Consider the following 20,096-nt stretch of genomic DNA (forward strand, 5'->3'; position numbering starts at 1 on the left):
GGGGGGGAGGGTCACTCAGCGGATGAGCAGCAGCCCAGAGGCGGCCATCTTGAGCTGATCTGCACGCTGTCAGTGCGGGCAGTGCACTCATTTCCCCCCTTTCTCCAGGCTAGCCAGGGGTGGGAGATCCCCCCTGCATTCCTCCACCTTTCCTCAGCTCTTCCTCCGGATCAGACCGCTGCTCCCACCTCTTCTGCCTGGATTCAGGCTGATTACACCATCCTCAGTGCTTTGTCTTTGCTGCTGCCTGCTCCAGAGTCGTTGGTGCTGCCTGCCCTGTGAAAGGTACTCCGTATCCCTCCACACATTTCTGCCTGCCTCTCCCGGGTTGCTGGAGCACCCCGTTCACTGGAAGCTCACACTGGAAACTGACGTTGACACTGCCGCTGGTCAAGGCTGCATCCTAGGTGGCAGTGCGCCCTCGGCAGCTGCCTAGTTTGCCTACCGACAGCTCCGGGCCTGCATATAATGATTCAACAGGGGACAGGAAGATGTCTTAAGCTGGCCATACATGTTACAATCTGACTGTACAATCTCCTTTAGGTTTATCAACAGCAATGTAATTCAAGGACCTACCTTACTGTATATATTTTTGAATGCCTTATTTGGGTAGGCATTTGTCCTTTATAGTTTTTGGCTGATCTAAAGCTGATTGAGCTTGAGATTTAAGTAGAAATTGTTCCAGGCATAGGCAGCTTTACTGCCCATATTTCTCTGTGGGGCATCTGCCTGTCTGTTGACAGCCAAACAGACTGCAAGGGTGCCGAAACTTTCAATTTTCTGACAAAGCTTCATTTAAAAGATAATTGAAATAATCTTGCCCATGGACTGGAGCTCTGTAATTTAGGAAGAAAATCAATGTTTTCACATGTGTACAATAACGTGATACCCATGTAAGTGTTTATCTGGCATGGACCTCTGAGCAGAAGTGCATTAACAGCCTTCATATCCTCTGTTGGTAAATAAAGAGCCCTGAGAAAGTGCTTCACAGCTTGTAGTGTCCATGTGCTCTTCAATGCAAGGGCCATCCAATAAAGCCTGGGAGTTCATGGTTTATGGACATAATAGCAATCTGACAACAGAGTTATTAGCATCAGACTGTGGACATTTGAGCTTCCTCTACTTTCCCACAGTCTCCCCGTCCCAGCAATTGATGACATCTTTGCCTTGCACAATAGAAGTGTGTCTTCCTACTAGTACTCGCATTAGTGCTGCTGTTTGATTTGAATGAATGGAGGGGAAATCTTACTCCACAAAGACCATCTGGCTATCAGTTCTCATACAGTAAGAACCACTCTTTCCCAGGGCCTGGAGAATTGGCAGGGGATTCCCCGTGGGCTTTTTGTAAGAAGCAGCTTACCTGTTGACTGCCTAATTAAATTACATTTAAGTAACTTTGCATGCGTAGGCTCCATACACTAAAAGCTATGGGCAACTCGCATCCCTCCATCTGTTGAGGAACTACAAGTCTAGTAGCTGAAGGCATTGACATTATGTTGCTACTTTTACTATTTCTAAAGGGGAATATATATACAGTAAACTCCCTGTTATCCGGCATCCACAGGGATTGGTAGATTCTGGATAAATGTAGCTTCTGGTTGCATGAGAATTACTATTAAAAATAGGTCTAACTAATGCCATACCCCATACTATACCATATCATAACATAAACTCTGTATTGACTTCATATTAATATTGAATTGCAGAAATCAAAAGCAAATTAAGACAAATAGACACACTTAAGACAAATAGGTACACAATCATTTCCAGCATAATCCGCAGATCAGCAAAATGGTGAGTACACAGGGGATTTTTTTTTGCTGGTTAGATGAGAGTTCTGGCTAGTTGAATACCACATAACTGAGAATTTACTGTATATATATATATATAACCCTCCATTAGGGGCAAACAAATACTCAGAAGCTGCTGCACTCCGCCCAGGAATGCAGCAATTAGGTTTCTATAAAAACACAATTCTTGAAGACATTCCCTTTAATCTCCAGATCCTCTTAGGCTGTAACTGAGTCCCGTCAACCTATAGGTTGACTAGTAGATCTCCAGACATTGGGAGGAATTTATAAAAACAAGCAATTGTGTATAGTAACCAGTCAGCATCTCTCTTCAGTTTGTTCAGTTAAGCTTTAAAAATGAGAGAGAGAAGCTGATTGGTTGCCATACACAGCTGCTCCTGATTGTGTCTGCTCCAGTTTTGATAAATTCCCCCCAATGTATTTATATGGGAACTTGATTGCTTACTTCCAGAGTGGAGTGCAGCGGCTTCTGTGCCGGAAGGTGATTAATGTTTTCTTTCTTATACAAAAAAAGGTACAGAGAGTTGAGGGGTATTTCTTTTTTAACTCAGAAAATAAACTTGCCCTTTAAAAATAAATATTCTATCTGAATATTTCACATTTTCTGTTTTCTAGCATGCAGGTGGGGCACCAGGCTTCTTTTCATATTATTACTTGGCTATCCTAAACTGCATTGCAGTGTTGTTTACAGAGCTGAATAGCTGAAGCTCATATTACAAACACATCAAGAGTCAAACCTATAATGCAATACTACAAGAAATGAGTACCAACCACTTGTCCATTCCACTTTTCAATTTTTCTCCATTTTAGGATAGAGTGGGGAGGGGGTAGAACCCACTATTGATGTCTGTGTCCCCACGGGGAAGACTCACCCCCTTTATTTGTCCTGGTGACCATTGTGGATGGGACAGCAAGTGATGGGGAATCTATATCCAAACAGTGATGTGGAAAGTGATGGGGAATCCAAAATATTACAGTTTTTACCAAAATAGAAGATGATGGGGGAAGTGTTCAAATGGGGACTCCTATTACTTATTCAGTCTCATTACTGGTCCTGGTACCATTGTCTCTAGCACAGAGAATGAAATGGAACTTAAAATGTTTGAGTTGTCACAGGAACAGAATATGACGGGAAATCTTTCAATGGGGAAACCTGTTCTAGTGGTAACTCATTAAGAAGAGGATTTCCCTCACTTTGGAGAGATATTTCTCATTTCCTGTTTCCAGGGTAGAAAGTGAAGGAAAAATCTCCCCAACAATCACAGATGGAACTGTATACAAAACTAAGGAAGCAATGGCTTTAGGTAAAAATGTAGGTTTTAACTTTGTAACTGATTGAATCTCGGATGACAACACTGCTCTATCCAACAATTATCTCTTCCTTTTCTCTTTTTTTATTGAAGTATCTCTTTTTTTATTGAAGTATTTCTTTCTAGGAAGGTCAGTCTGTAATGGTAGTTTTAAAAAAAGCACACCATAAAACACCTCTATGTGAACACTGGTGCCCTAGACATGTGCCTAGATTATTTATATGACACATACAGTTCTGTCCTTCGGCCATAGCAGATTTTATGGAGGTGTTAAGCACCATTTGGAGGCCTAGCTTTACTTCTGCTTCTTCCTTCATCTTCAGTTCCACAGTTCTCTCAACATCAATGATCATTGTTAATTGGGCTTCACTCAGTTCCAGTTGAGCTTGGCTGCAAGTTGTTAGTCATTGGCCGCCCATACTCTGAGAAACTGCAGCCTTGAATGGGATGTGAATTTTCTCAGAGTCCCCCACAGTTTTCCGTCTATTTGTAACTTTCAGAATAGAGGACAAAAGAAGTGTGTCGAACAAGAAGCAAATTACTGATGATGTTTAACTTGCTATTGTGTCCACCAGCAATTCTTGTCCCCATAGGCCATCTGGATCTCACTTTTCCCAAGGAATACATTGATCCTTCAGTATTGTCACAGCCATCTAAGACCTGGGAATGCAATGCCCCTTGACACTAGAATGAGCTGGAAGAGAGGTGAAAAGGTTTGGGTTTAAGTACCGTTAAAGAATAGGGAAATTCTGAAAAGGTCCCTTTTTTCCTTACCGCCATTCTGTCCTGACAGCATCATTGTGTACCCGTCACACAATTATCATTTTTCTTACTTGGGCATCCTAGGAAAACAGTTTAAATCAGGATGAGCACATTTTGTCCTTTTTGCCCACACCTCTTTGCAAGGTCTTCAATGCACTAAACAAATCTTATTGTCTGAAATACAGAAGGCCATCAAAGAAAATTAAGAAGATATTAAGTGATAATTAAAGAAAAAAAATAATTATACAGTTTAGAAAAAAAAAAGTAGGTATAAAAAATTGATGTTACGAACAAGTTGGTTACATTAAAATTTTTACAAACTACACATTGCATCATGATACAGAAAAATATTTATTTGCACATTTTAGGCTGAACATATCTGTATTAGGAAATACAAAGAACGCTTTACAAAATGAAGCAAGCCAATTAGAACTTACCCCCATAACTTCTTTTTCCATGATTGTTGGTTGTCTACTTGTTCTATTAAGTGTTGGCAAAACAGAATAACACAATTGCTGTCAGTGGGCCAAGTGCTGACGAGTGAGTCTGTCTGTGGATTCATTTTTACTATCCAACAGAAAACAACTTAATTATATATGGGTAACATTAGAGTGTCCAGCTGAATTCGGGTGGGTTGTTGGGCAGCTTGATCTGCAATTGATTTGGGTATGCATGTGTATGGATACATCTGAATAATCTGGAAACTTTACACCTGTGCCAAGCCACGAACAGAGCAAAGCAAAAGCCGTGCCTTAATTATAGAAACACAGGCTAATGCATTTTTTAAAATATAATGACTGCTTGGATGAGCCAGGAGCCAGAAATGCCACATGCGCCAGCTAATAGTTGGCACGTTAGATACCACAGTGATAGTACTTTAGTTCTTTGATCTAATGCTATTAAATTGCAGTTAGCTGTAGCTTTGCAGACATCTGAGTAACTGATTTAAAAGACCAATAGACCACCTTGATGTTTTCTTCAAGAATGTGTATGTGAAAGCATGGTATAACCCTCACTTTATACCATAAACTGGCATAACTAATAAAGGTTGTGGCCAAAATGAAGATCTAATGTCTAGAAATTAGTTCACGCACTTGGCGGCTCATAAGATGTTTTCAGAGTGCGTGGGAACTGAAACTCAGACATAACTGTTATCTAATGAATGTTAAGGTGCTTGTAATCACACTCCAGTGCCAAGCATGTCATATGAAGTTTGGATGTACTCGAGTGTTGGGAAGCTTATTAACGCCACATTGTTAGAAAGTACAAGGGCCTGTTTGATGTTCCATGGTAATGCAAATTAGCGTAGGCTCATAGGGATCTCACATTAAAGACCAGTCTATCTGTTGGTGGTTTGCAGTTCCCACATTGTGTGTTTGATTTCCAAAGGTCATTTTTACCCAGAATTTTAGTTGGAAATGGAAATAAATGAGTTGTCTGAGATAATTTTGTGGATTAAACAGCATTTTTTAGTTCAGGTTGAAGGTCACTTTTACCATATTTAGGAACATAAACAGGTGATGGAAAAATGTCAATGGTAGCTGCAACTTAGGAAACAATGGTGGTTAGATGCTACACATGGATACCACGGGTGGCACCATTAATTATATCTGCACAAAGAGGAAGAACAATAATATACCGTACACAATTTTCCAACCTGATCAGTATGCTTCTTTTTTTGAAAATGCCAGCTTGAAGAGATTGGGATTGTATTTAGTCAGGCAGATATGGAAATTTGCACATTGCAGGGGAAATTTCCCTTAGCTTGGTGAATTTGGTGAAATTATACTTTGCAAAGAATACCCAACCACATGCAAGGAATATTAAAAAAAAACATTATTTTTGCTTGCATATGATTGGATGATGGAAATCAGCGGTATACTGAGACGCCGCAGCTGAAGCGGATCCCGACAATTATGTCTGGATCCGCCCAGCTGCGTGAGTGACAGCTGGCTCTGCCTATCTAGAGGCAGAGCCAGCTGTACCCGCCCCCTCCCCTGGCCGTTCTGCCAGTCAGCGCTGGCGGATCAGAGCGGGGAGGGGGGAATCCAGACCCTCCCCTGTCACGGCAGAGAGCTGTGACAGGATCGAGAGGTGAGCAAACGCCGGTATGTGTTCGCTCACCTCCCGATCTACTGAGCCGACCTGTGACAGTTCTCCTTTAAGTAAATCATCCGTATTGCATTCACACACGCAGCCCGATATCTGATCCTGCATCCAAGCATTGGATGGCAGGTGTCTGTTTCCAAGCATCATTAAGCTGGACACAAATGTTACAACCTAACTCCCTAAACAACTCCCTAAAGTTGGCTATGCACATTACGAACCCATTGTGCAATCTCTAATAGATTTAAAATTGCCTGTGTAGTAAAAGGTCCTACCTGACTAGATATGGATTGAGAGGATTGTATAGACCAGGTGGTAGGCAAACTCCGGCCCTCCAGGTGAAGTGCAACTACAAATCCCATTAGGCATTGCAAGATGCTGACAGACACAGACATGACTCCTAAAGGCAGAATTATGATGGGATTTGTAGTTTCACCACCTGGATGGCAAGACTTTGCTTACCCTTGGTATACGCCCTTACACAACATAGTTTTTGGTCTAAAGGCATTTGCACCCAGACTGTACAATAAGGGCCATGTCAGACAGGTGATTTTAGAGCAGTGATTCATCACTAATGCCAGCAATTAGCAGCGATCTGTCATTAAGAATCAATTTGTCCCTGTTACATTTTACATTGGGTGGGTGTGCTCTCCTTCAGTGATACTTAGCAAAGCCATAGGGGTGAATGTACAGCCATTATACCTGGCAGCCTTGTTGCTGACATGAAACGCTGCTCAAATTCAATTCAATGCTAAATCACTGAGCCACAAAATGCTGTAAAATTACTGAATTTGCAATTCCATAAAAAAATTATTTCTTCAGCAAGATACTGCATAAAAAGAAATATTGCTGCAAATAAATTGCTAGTCTGACATGGCCCTAAGAACAGTGTCCATATGTCTTGCAGCACTCCTTACCAGATATCCCAAAGTAACCGGGTGCTCATAATGACTACGGATGGCACCGCAAATAGTAGAACTTGAATCAAGATGTCACCTGCACACCAGCATGAGAATTCCAGATGAGTGCAAAGCCATTTATTGATAAATATCACTCAAATGACAATCGGTATCGGGGCCGCGCAGAGTCCCCTTCATCAGGCTCAGAGAGGCCCCAAAAGCGCTTGTCATTTGAGTGACATCTGTCAATCAATGGATTTGCACTAATCTGGAATTCTCGTGCTGGTGACATGGCCTTAAAGGAGAACTATGGGGTCAGTGTTTTTCTCCATAGTTCTCCTTAGGGTAACGGGAGGACACAAACTAGCATCCTCCCGTTACCCTAAGCTCAGTATACCGCGAGCTACAGCTCGCGGTATACTGAGACGCCGGAGCGGATCCCGACTTAGATGACGGGATCCCCCCAGCTGCGTGAGTGACAGCTGGCTCTGCCTATCTAGAGGCAGAGCCAGCTGTACCCGCCCCTTCCCCCGTCCGTTCCGCCAGTCAGCGCTGGCAGATCGGAGCGGGGAGAGGGGAATCCAGCCCCTCCCCCTGTCACAGCAGAGAGCCGTGACAGGATCGAGAGGCGAGCGAACCCGGTATGTGTTTGCTCACCTCCCGACCTACTAAACCGACCTGTGACAGTCTCATTGTCACAGGTCGGCTAGAACTATGAGATGAGTGAAAAGCACTCACCTCATAGTTCTCCTTTAAGGCCCCTTTCACATGGGCGGACCGGATCGCCAGTGCTAGTCTATCCGTCCTTCCGCCCATCCGTTTACTTCTGGTGACCCCTGACTCCGACCACGTCCCAAAAAACTGAATATTGTTCGGGGGGAAATCTGATTAAACGCACACACGTCTGTTTACATCCAACTCCCCATTGACCGACATGGGCTCCGGCAGTGTTAGTTCTTTCTTGCACCGCAAGATAGAGGAAAAACTGGCCGGATATGGATGTCACATCGGTGATACTAATATGTATATGTATGTATATGTAATATGTCCAGTTTGTCTAAAAGAGACTTTTTGTCTAATAGTATCCACAGACTAAGCTGTTTAGGAGTGAGTCAGTGCTGTGATGACTCTTTGGCGTTCCTTATGGCTGGGTTCACACTATCCCCTTATGTGCATTGTTGCATTGCACAGCCGTCCATTTTTTATGCAGTGCTTTCATTGCCTTGCATTGCGTTCCCAAAAAAGGAGTCAGGTGCGGTTTTGGACAGTCCGGGGTGTATTGGTAGCCCATTCAAAATGAATGAATTGACGCAATGCATATTTACACACTGGACAAGTGTGAACCCGGCCTAAACATGGACATCTCCAGCTTTCCATTTAATATTCCACATTAGCTGTTGTCATTCGGGGTTGGTTTCTTTTCTGCTACCCATTATGATCTACAAAAGGCCGGCAAGGAAGAAAGCTATAGATTATGCAAAAAGACAAATATGCAGACAAGCATGTAAATACACTGACAGCTCAAGTCACATTTGTACTTCACATTTGTACTTCCTCTGCACACTGACAGTCTGCAAATATTCAAAGAAGACATCATTGGAGAGCAGCCAGTAAAATACAACTCCAGCTAAGTTTTTTGTGTCTGTTTTGGATAAAGAAGGGTTAGAATTTCTGTTTGCTCTCTCTGTCCCATTAAACCTGAACTCCAGGCAGATATAAAGGACACAAATGAATGCAGCTCGGCATTAAATATATTCTTTAAATGCAAACAGTGTAAGTACCTGTACAGCAGGGCTGCAGTGTGAGAGGAAGAAGCAGTACAAGAAGTCAATAACTTTATGTGATGACAAGAAGCATTCTGAAAGAAGGAGAGAGCAGATTGACCGAGAGATGAGCTCATCACTGTGCTGACTCTCCTTACTGCCCGGTTACAGTCGACCTGGATTGAAAGTAAGTGGGTTGAATGATGCTGTCCATCAGGAGCCACAGGTGCTGCATACAGCCTCCTATAGAAGTCAACAGTTGTACGCATACACAGCTATATGCAAGTACCGGCTGATATCCACGTATGCAAACAGATGTACATCTCTGTCTCCAGGTATGTATGTCTGTATGCATACAGCAAATGACTGTATTCAAATACTGGCGTACCCACGTACAGCCATCGACTTCTATGGAAAGTTGTACGCAGCACCTGTGCCCCCTGATGGGGGAATTTAAGTTATATGGGCTAAGCCGCTCGTGTGCATGAGCCCTTAGAAGGTACTGTAATTTAGCAAAGCTCCAGAACCTACAGGCAGCTGGGGTTGTGTTCTGCAGGAACGGTGGTGAACATTAAAGTCTATATTGGCAGATATTCTAATCAAAAGCCTCATAATTGTGGCTATAAATGTTTTATTATTATGGACTCTGATCTTGCACGGTTACATTAGAAATTTTTAGAGTTATAAGCTTTTCAACCTTTCCACATTTTGTGTTTGTATATAACATAACTGAGCAGGCTTTCTGCAATGTGTACTAGACACTCATTTTTTGTTTGACATTTTATGTGTTTACTCCCTCTTTTTATTTTCAAGATTGCCTTTATAGCCACTCTTGCCAGTCCCATGATTGCTGCCCCCGCTTTCCTGTTCTTGGGTGTCTCCTGTGCCTTGAGTGGTCCCATGGAGACACCCTTGCATGCGTTCAACTCGTGACCTTGCGCACATGTGCCTTACTATTGTGGCGCTTGGGATGAGAGACAAACCAAGGGGTAAGCATGATATAAAGATGATGGGGGCGCGTCATGGATGGGTAGCGTATACGCAGTGCTAAAAAGGATCTGATGTGAGCAGTCATGTGATCTCTACAGTGCGTGCTTCCTGCGCTCTCCCTTCTCCCTACCCAGATGTTGAGTTAGCAGCATAGATTCATAAGGAGCAGCTAACGAAAAGGTTAAGTGATTGGGTATATATAAACTAGAAATAGTTGATGTGGTAGGTTTCCTTGGTATAGGTGATTTATTTCATATAAAAAAGAATAGGGTTTACTACTTTAAGAACTGAGCAGTAATCTTGAGCAACTAATTTGGGTTCTTACTTCACCGATCCAACTGATTTGTGGCTCTGGGCAACAATTCTTAATTGAAGACATTTGCAATTAGATTTATAAACTAATCACAGGATGATAAACCAAGATGTGCGCCCAGGTCTACAACATCTGGTTTCGATGTACGTGTGTGACAGGCACACTTCAAAAAGAGCAGCATGCTGCCGTATCCATGTTCTCATTGGGAATTGGTTTGATTACAGTGATGGGAAGCTCTTTCCCACATTCTCCCACCTCATTCTAAAGCTTGTCTCTATTGTCTAGCACACTCTCCACCTGCTCCACTGGGAGCATGGTATTATCCTCAGGCAATTCACAGTCAATTTACCATGCTGTAATAGATGCCTCTCCTATTGTGCAGCTGAATGCATGTATTGGCTATACGAGTGTGGGAAAGTCTGACAAGTTTGGGACTCAGGCATTTGTATGCAAGCTGGGGGGTATAAATAGGAGAGGACTGGCTGAACATCTCAGATCGCCCCTGGCTCAGCATCAGAGCAGCCACAGCTCCTGATACACTTTGGACCATGGCTCCTACAAGCGTATCTATGGATAACCTTTCCCCAAAGGAAAAAAACAAAGTAAGTTCCATTTCTGATAAACCATCCTTGTGCCTGTTCTTGTATTTTTTTCTGTTGTACTAAAATACACTGAGAATGATTGATTAATGTATTTTTCTTATTTATTTTCCTAGCTGAGAAAACCCATTGTGGAGAAGATGCGTAGAGACCGGATCAACAGCAGCATCGAACAGCTGAAGAGTCTCCTGGAAAAGGAGTTCCATAAACAGCAACCCAATGTCAAGCTAGAGAAAGCTGATATACTGGAGATGGCAGTCAGCTACTTGCAACAACAAAAAAGTAAGTTTCAGTCTTTCTATAGGTCCTTCATATGATGTTTCATTTGATGATGATGATGCTTTTGAGTGAAACTTTTTGAACATAGGTCTAATGGAATGTATTCTTATTATTCTAGCTCAACCCCAAACAATCAGTGTGGAACGCTTACAGCAGGATTACAACCAAGGATATTCCTGGTGTGTTACAGAAGCATTGCAGTTCTTGTGCCATTATCCGGAAAGTGGAGAGGCGCAGAAGAAGTTGCTGAACCACTTGACCGTGCCTCAGAAGGTTCCTGCCATACCTTATCTTGCAAGTTCCAGCGATTCAAAGCAAGCCACAGTAGCAAGCAGCCTGGCCAAGATATGGAGGCCTTGGTGATGTTGTCTGCCAAGTTAGAGGACTGTACAACCAAAGAGGGACAGATATGGCTTGAAATAAGTCACGTGGACCTCTGTCGGTATGGAACCGTGTTCATTTTTCATGAGTATGCTTGGATACAGCAACAAAGACTCAACAGCAGCAAAGACTGAAAAGCATCAGGTTATTCTTTGGGATTACAGTTTAACATCTCTCCTTCAAGAGAGAAATATCTCTGTAACTTAAAAAGGACTCAGAGATGTGAACCTTTGCAAGGTCTTTCTAATGTGTATCATTTGTGATAATGCGTATCATTTGATGTCTCTGTACTGTGTACTGAGGTTCTATAATATTTGTATATGTGGTTTGTTTAATGGAGGGCTGTATATTAACGTGATATATCAGAGTATTGTTCTACAGCAACAGGAAGCAACATCTGCTCAATCTTCTCCATTATAAATGTGTAACTTCTAAGAAGTTAAGTTGACGGTGAACAAGAGTCTAATTTTCTATAATATTTGTAGATATTTGACCTTATTTGTAGTAGTCCTAATGGGAAAAAAAGTATTGTACATTACTTTTATCATATGTTCTCAATGCATTTGTATGCAAATGCTTTAACCTATATTTCCTCAAGAAATACCCAAGTAAATAGCAGTGCTATTGGAATCTAAGGACTTCATTCTGTAGAATATTGAGTTTAGTCTACAGAATGATCTCCTAACTTAGTATGGAGCAAGCTTGCACCTGCAGCTCTTGTGGAACTACAAGGACCAGTCAGCCTGGAGGAAGTTGTAGGTTCACAACAGTAAAAGAAGGCAGAGTGTACTTGTCTCCTAAATGTAACTTTTATAAAGTTGATATGTATTAACTGTAATGTCTTCCAGGATACAGAAGGCAAGTCTTTGTAATAGCACTGATGTGTTTAAATGCAGAATGTTCTGTGATATGATCTGAATATTATGTCTTTTGAAAAGATGCTTTCGAGTATAAAAAGGTTTTGTAAAAAATATTTTTTTTGTATTGTAGCTGCAGATGCAGTTTCATGTGTTACATTGTATTTCTCATTCTTAAAGGATATTGTTGTGTGTTATATACACGGACACTGTGACTGAAACAGTCTAAGAAACTCAAGGAATATTTAAAGCAGAATAAAAAATATTCCCTAAACTGAAATCCCTGACTTCTGGTCTGCTTTATTATAATTTATAAATGCTATGTGTGGTCAACTTTAACAGTGTCCGTGGTTCAGGGCAACAAGGGTTTCATGGGTGATCCTGAAGTAATATGGTTATCCAACAAAGAGAGGAAAATGTCTACCAGAATAATAAAATGCACTTAAAGTGTATGTCTGGCAAAAATGTTTTAGTTTTGGATAGAGTGGGACAGGATTAGAACTCCTGTCAGGCTTTAAATGCTATCAGGGGGTCTAATAAACAGATTTGTTCTCACTTACTGTTTCAGTGACAACAGTTTCACCAAAAGGGAAGTAGGCCACCTTTCACACGGGCATTCCAATCAGGTCCGTCTGTCAGCTTTCCAGGCGGACAGGATCAGAAGCCCGATGTAAGTCTATGGGCAGCCGGATCTAAATGGATGGGCGTCCGTTTACATCCGGTTACCTCTGACTCTGGCCAGGTCCGGAAAAACGAACGGAACAGTGTTCCATTTAGCCAGACCTGATCGTGCCAGATCGGGATCATCTGATGTAAACGGACACATGTCTGTTTACATCCGACTCCCCATAGACCAACATGGGTCCGGTTACCTGTTTTTTCCTTCAAAGCAAGCTGTAGGAAAGAACTAGAGAGCCATGGATGTCACAATGGTGACATCTGTTCTGATCAGCAGGGGATCTGTGCAAGGATCCCCTTCTGATCAGAACCGTGTGAAAGGGGCCTAATGGAAAATTTCCAATAGCCACATTGACAGAAGTAAAAATGTTTGTCCGTGTCCATGTTTCAGATTTTACATTACTTTCTGTCTGTAAGTGGGTAAGTTATTGAGGGTAAATCTCTCTATCAGACCCATGTATAAAAATAAAGACTTGACCTAAACAAACAATGGTTGTACATATACATTAGGGCTTGGGTAGACAGTTGGGCTTTTGAACGCTTCATATGGGTTTTGCATTCCCATAAAACCCACTCAAAGCAGGCCAGAAGGAGCTCAACTGCAAGTCAAATGTACCTATCAATGAATTCTGAATGATCTCAGAAGCATCTCCAACTGTCACACAGATACCATTGACATCCGTGGATGCAGACTCTTTAAAGGAGAACTATGGGGTTAAGGCTTTTCCCTATAGTTCTGCTTAGGGTAACTGAAGGACACAAACTAGCTTCCTCCCGTCACACCAGGCTCAGTATACCGCGAGCTTTAGCTCGCGGTATACTGAGACGCCGCAGTATACCGTGAGCTGCTGCTCGCGGTATACTGAGACGCCGCAGCTGAAGCGGATCCCGACAATTGTGCTGGGATCCACCCAGCTGCGTGACTGACAGCTGGCTCTGCCTATCTAGGGGCAGAGCCAGCTGTACCCGCCCCCTCCCCCGTCCGTTCCGCCAGTCAGCGCTGGCGGATCGGAGAGGGGGGAATCCAGCCCCACCCCTGTCACGGCAGAGAGCTGTGACAGGATCGAGAGGTGAGCGAACGCCGGCATGTGTTCGCTCACCTCCCGATCTACTGAGTCGACCTGTGACAGTCTCGTTGTCACAGGTCGGCTAAAACTATGTGGTGAGTGAAAAGCACTCCCCTCATAGTTCTCCTTTAAGCACATTGGATCTTGGACTAAAAAGCAGGTACATATGCATGAAAGCCTTTCAAAGTCCCCAGAATTATGAAAGCCTTCCAAAGTCCCCAGAATTCTGTTTCCCTTAACATACAACTATATAAGGTTCCTAGAAGTGTTGAATGTTGGCCCATTCGCCGCTCAGCACTATCATGGATCACCTTACTGACCAATAAGAAGGTGTAGAAGAAGGAAGGTGACAGGCCAGCTATGACACTCTTAGGAAGTGTCAGTATTTGCAGATTAAAGTCCATTTGGATTCCTGCTGGGACTTTACTAAAGGTAAATGTGTAGGGACCCCTAGATGTCTGCTTTTTAGTCCTAAATCGAGTTTGGAAAGATTATACTACTGACAAACATTCTTTTAAAGGGACTTATTAAAGGTCATCTCCATATGATCTTATTAGTTTTAAAGGAAACATGTAGGCTGCCATTTCTGACCTTTCCTCCTGAAAATGCTACTTTCCTGATTGTCATGCTGTGTCACTGGCTTCCCTACTTTCTAAGATCCAATGACCTAAGACCAGTATGCAGACCAGAAGTTTCCACTTCACTTTCTCCATAAAGCTCAGCCGGGTTTATTAGACTTCTCAGTCTTGTGGGATAAGCCCAGATTTCCTCCCACAGCTTTACTGATAGCTTCATCTAGCTTATTACCCAAAAGGGATTGACCTTCAAAAGGTATCTTGCAGCAAGTTTTTTTAAGAGAGATATCTGCTATCCAAGGTCTGAGCTATAAAGCTTGCTTAGCAGTCACATGAGAAAGCATGGTCCGTGTCAAGGAATGTACAACGTCAATGGCTGCTTACCTGACGATATCCTCTGCAATTATAATTTCTTCCATAGTAATGATGACATCTGGATTCTGGTCTCATCTAATGGTCTCTCCATATTATTGGTACTTACCATTAAGGCTTTAGCCACTGCAATGATGGCTATTGCTGGACGGTAAGTACCTCTCATAGAAGTACAAATCCTTATTAGGGATGCACCGATATATCGGCCACCGAAACATATCGGCCGAAAATGGCACTTTTGGCATAATGCCGAAAGTGCAATTTTCCTGCCGATACATCGGCGCATCCCTGCTTTCTTTCCTCCCCGCTGGGCGCTGCTCTGTGTCCCAGCGGGGAGGAGAGAAGCTGTGACAGCCGACCGAGCGTTGCGGGAGGAGAGCACTGTGAGCGGCCGGCGTCTCCTCCCACACTGCTCAGCCTCCTATCACAGCGTTGTGTGGGCGGAGACAGGCTGCGCTATCACAGGAGGCTGAGCTCTCCTACACCGCTCGATCAGCCTCCTGTGACAGCTGTCAGAGAGGAGAGCAAGATACAAACACTCAGCGATCAGTGAGTGTTTGTAGATAATTGAGGACATGGTATATGTACAGTATCCTCATTTATGAATGAATGGGAAGTAATCTCCATCACTTCCTGTTCATTCATGATTGTGGATATAGTAAACATACAATGTCCTCATGTTATGATGAAATAAAAAACATTTTCGTATCGGTCTGACAATTGTTTTTATTTCGGTTTCGTTTTTAAAATGTCCATTTCGGTGCACCTCTAATCCTTATCTATTCTTCTTTCAAAGACATGCTTGGATGATACAGAATCTTCTGAGGTGGTGTAACATTACACAATCTCAATACAAATTAGTAAACTAAACGTAAGATTGTAGTCCATCACAGGAGTGAGCTTTGAGCGGTGGCGACTTTACAACACGCACGGGGGCCATGTGGAACAAAAGTAGCCGCCCTCCAGAAGGAAGGACAGTGACAGCACCAATTCAGAGAGGATTTGAGGATCTACAGCCGAGTGATACACAAATAAGGTATATTTTGGTTAAAGAGGAACTTTACTCATATCTTCAAAATAATAACCAATGCACCTTCAAGCTCCATTCACACATAGCGGTAGCACAAACAGGATGATGCACGCGGATTCTGTGCGTGTGTGGCTATTACTACAGCTTGTAAGCGCAGAATCTGCCCAGAAAATTGCGCTTGGACTTTTTCGCATTGTGTGAACAACATACATTGGAAATCATTATTTTTTGTTTAGCGCGTTTCCGCGTGTAACCGCTAATGTGTGAATGGAGCCTCAGAAATGTTTAGTAATGACAAGCTACAAACACATACTTCTAGATAATTGCCGGCTTTGTATTCTTTACATACCTTATTTCTCTTTCCTTCCCCAGTCTTCTCACAGTGGCCATGTTTACTAAGGGCAGATTACTAGATTATTATTATACAGGATTTATATAGCGCCAACAGTTTGCGCAGCGCTTTACAATATAAGGAAGATATTACAATCACAATACAATTCAAGACAAGATGGGAAGGAGGGCCCTGCCCCTGAGGGCTTACGATCTAAAAGGGAGGGGGAAGTGATACATGAGGAGGGATCTCCTTTTTACTTCCGGGAAATCTGGCACACGTGGTTAGGACATGTGACCATGCATATTATCTCAGGGGAGGAAAATGCCTTTTCCTGAGATCTTGTGAGATTACAGATGAGACTTCCCAGCAATGTTCTGCTGATGTAACCTTCCCAGGATGCAATGCTTGGGCAGGATTGCAAAATTTGTGCCAGAAGTGGACCAGGAAGTGGAAAAAAAAGAAATTGTAAGTAAAGTAAAATATATTTGTTTACCTAATGAATGTAAGATGATTTCATATCGGTACGCAGAGCTGTATACTGATGTGATTTTTACTCAAAGGGGGAAACGGCACTTTAAAAGTTCGGGTACTTAAATGCATTTTTAATATTTAAAGGAGAATTATGAAGCGAGTGCTTTTCACTCAGCCTCATAATCTGAGCCGGCCTGTGACAATGAGACTGTCACAGGTCGGCTCAGTAGATCGGGAAGTGAGCGAACACATACCGGCGCTCGCTCACTTCTCTAACTATCCGTGAGAGAGCCGTGACAGGATTCCCCCCCTCCCCTGTCCGATCCTCCAGCGCTGACTGGTGGAACAGATGGGGAGGGGCGGGTACAGCTGGCTCTGCCTCAAGATAGGCAGAGCCACCTGTCACTCACGCAGCTGGGTGGATCCAGACATAATTGTCGGATCCGTTCCAAGTGCGGCGAGCTGTGGCTCGCGGTATACTGAGCTTAGGGTGACGGGAGGATGCTAGTTCGTGTCCTCCCGTTACCCTTAGGAGAACTTTGGGGAAAAGCCCAACCCCATAGTTCTCCTTTAACTCCTGAGTTTAGTGTCACTTTACCAGAATATACAAATAAACATTTTTTTTTTTTAATAAAGACCAAATAGATTTTCTTTTTATGTAGTAGATACAAATGAAACTTTTTATTAAAGTAAACTCACTAGTCAAAAATTATTTCTTTATTTATCCTCCCTTCCAAGTTTTAATCCCAGTACTTCATAATGACATATCCATTTATATTTATCCTATATTTATGTTTCACTAAGGACCACTAAGACCCAAAGTCCCAGAACAACTAGAGAGTCGATTCCACTATAAAATCAATGTCTTCCTACTAAACACTGGGGAGAATTACTCAAAACTGGAGTAGGCACAATCTGGAGCAGCTGCGCATGGCGATCAATTAGCTTCTCTCTTCTATTTATTCAGTTTAGCGTTGAAAGTTTTGATAAATTCCCATCACTGTGTACTAGGTCAGGGGTAGGCAACCTTGGCTATCCAGCTGTGCTGAAACTACAAATGCCATAAGGCATTGCAAGTAGAGCTGCAGCTAACGATTATTTTCAAAATCGATTAGTTAGCCGATTATTACGTTCGATTAATCGGTTAGAAAATTAATATTAAAGTTTAAAAAAACGGCTCCATTGATGGGACTGCTAGTTTGTATTGCGATTGTAGTCCATCACAGGAGCAAACTTGGAGCGGTGGAAGTAAAAAAGAAAAAAAAAAGTGTGGTGGGCAATGTAGTGAAATTAAAAGAGTAAAATTGAAAGAATTGTGCTGTATAATGTATTATTGCTGGGATTTGTAGTCCTCTATACAGCGCAATGCAGAATACCATCAGCTATATAGGAATACAACAAATCCCTGCAATACATTATACATACAGTGTATAATGTATTCCTCTATAGCTGATGGTACATTGCTCTGTATAATATACAGTACAGCACAATGTACCATCAGCTATAGAGGAATAAAAATCCCAGCAATATAGAGCACCATGTGTGGGAAAGTGCGGGCGTACCTGAGCAGTCTTCCAGCAACTTGCTTCTGAGATCGGACCTGTCTATCTGCCGCTGTCATAGCAAGCCACAGGCACAACTCCCAGAGGCAGAAGCATGATGGGATTTGTAGTTTCAGCACAGCTGGAGAGCCAAGGTTGTCTACCCCTGCACTAGGTGATGTACACTGTGTGATGAGATACTTCTCATCACCTGAAAACTTATTCAAAAATAGAATGAGGGGGATTTTATGCAAACTGGAGCAACAGAATCTGGAGCAGTTGTCCATGGCAACCAATCAGCTCCTCTCTTTTTCAACGCAAATCTGAATAGAAGAGAAAAGCTGATTGGTTGCCATGGGCAACTGCTCTCAATTTTGTCTCCTCCAGTTTTGATAAATTACCCCAATGACTTTTTTAAAGGGATATCTAGTCCTTAGCACAGGGGTGGACACATTAATATGGAATTTAGGGGCCAGTCTATCCATGCATTTTTTTTAAATGCATGTAAAAATGAGTCAACATCGAAAGGGTTCTAAAAAAAAAAAAAAGTAATATCGCCTGCATACAGCAGGCGATGTACACACTTGCTGCACATGCCCTCCCCATGTGCAGCCAGCCCTGCCCCGCCCCCTCATTATCATACTCCATGCAGAGCGGAGCTGGATATCGAACATGGCGGCCAGCGGAGGTAGAGGGAGGAGTGGAACCAGCATGGACAAGAGCATCACTCTGCCGCCCGACGAGATATTCCGCAATCTGGAGAACGCCAAGCGCTTCGCCATTGACATAGGTAGGCGACCTCGGGTAGGGCTCCCAGTGACCACCGCGACTTGACCCCGCACAGCAGCGAATGCCATCACCCGGGCAGTTATTACAAGTTCTTTTCCGAACCCGCTGTTGCCTTTAGCCGGACAGCTTGCTGGGAAATGTAGTCCTCAGCAGTCACCCTTCCGTTCCATCTCTGTCACTTGCGAAAGGTGCGGAACTACAAATCCGCGAAGTCGTCTCGGGCGCGGGGCATTCTGGGAGTCGTAGTTCACGTGGAGGCAAGGTTACCTGGAGTGGATAGGCTGCGACGCGACCGTGGGACTCCAATTCCCAGCATGCCGTCACTGGTGCCCTATAGGGACTAGAAGTAGAAAGTAAACAACCTGCTGGAACAGTTATCACAGCTCTGGGTTGTAGAGGAGCTGATTAGGGGCAGCGCAGCTGTAATTCAACAATGCTTTACCTTCCAGAGCGAATGTCAGAGCAGTTGTCTAATGCACACAGAGGTTGTGGTCCCGTAGTGATGTCTGTATACTGATAGGGCCATGGAAATGGAATGATATGTTTTATAGCTTGTTCACGCTAGGCGTGTTGGCTAGCAGGCTCACCGCAAGGGCACATAGAATACAATTGTTCTCAGTGTTCACTGTTCACGTCATACAGGTGTGCTTGCTAATGTGCATGCTCCTCACTGCACACCACCCAGGTGCATTGGGACACCTTGCTGTGCATAGTGTTGAATGCAATGTCATTATGTAAACCAAAGCATTGCAACAACATCGCATCGTGTCTTAACAACTCACACGAGCGGGTGTGCATTATACACAGCATAATGCATGGCTGCTGTTCTAAATGAGCCCTAAATCCAAGAGAAGCCGATCAATGCTCTATGGAGTTGAAGGTACCATTATGCTTCACAAAGAGCTCAGTAGACCTATTCATTATACTTATCCCTGTACGACCATTTTATTTGTTTCCTCAGATTGATCTGTCATTTTTATGTTGCATCTCCATGCCCTATCCCCCACCATGGTCACTTTAGGTCCGGTAGGAATTTTATGGGGGACCCCAAAAAACTAAAACTCAAAAAAAAAAAAACCTGGGGTCCTCCTAAAATTCTATACCAGACCTTTAATCCGAGCAGTGGCCCGGCAAAGCATGAAAGGGGGCGACGGACGATCATGTGGCTC

The 20,096-nt window shown here is 43.1% G+C and overlaps 2 protein-coding genes across 2 annotated transcripts in view; both read left to right on the top strand.

Moving 5' to 3' along the window:
• The first annotated feature begins 10,470 nt into the window (after positions 1-10,470).
• LOC108794136 (transcription factor HES-5-like) lies at positions 10,471-11,499 on the top strand. Its single transcript, XM_018565127.1, has 3 exons — positions 10,471-10,556; positions 10,670-10,835; positions 10,951-11,499. The coding sequence occupies exons 1-3, from the start codon at positions 10,503-10,505 to the stop codon at positions 11,193-11,195; spliced, it is 465 nt and encodes a 154-aa protein (XP_018420629.1). The 5' UTR covers positions 10,471-10,502; the 3' UTR covers positions 11,196-11,499.
• Positions 11,500-18,773: 7,274 nt separating this feature from the next.
• Positions 18,774-20,096, top strand: part of PANK4 (pantothenate kinase 4) — a 44,723-nt gene continuing 43,400 nt past the window's right edge. The window contains exon 1 of the mRNA XM_018565128.1: positions 18,774-18,928. Within this exon, the coding sequence (XP_018420630.1) occupies positions 18,811-18,928 (118 nt within the window). The 5' untranslated portion in view covers positions 18,774-18,810. The remainder of the gene's footprint in view (positions 18,929-20,096) is intronic.

Source organism: Nanorana parkeri, unplaced genomic scaffold, assembly GCF_000935625.1.
Source record: "Nanorana parkeri isolate BGI_ZX_2015 unplaced genomic scaffold, ASM93562v1 scaffold815, whole genome shotgun sequence".
In the NCBI taxonomy this organism is placed as follows: Eukaryota; Metazoa; Chordata; class Amphibia; order Anura; family Dicroglossidae; genus Nanorana; species Nanorana parkeri.

Bases quoted from the DNA above. Each gene is read 5' to 3' on its own strand.
- LOC108794136 (XM_018565127.1), top strand. From the start codon at position 10,503: ATGGCTCCTACAAGCGTATCTATGGATAACCTTTCCCCAAAGGAAAAA. The intron at 10,557-10,669 runs GTAAGTTCCATT...TTATTTTCCTAG, and splicing joins CCCCAAAGGAAAAAAACAAA to CTGAGAAAACCCATTGTGGA. The intron at 10,836-10,950 runs GTAAGTTTCAGT...TTATTATTCTAG, and splicing joins CTACTTGCAACAACAAAAAA to CTCAACCCCAAACAATCAGT.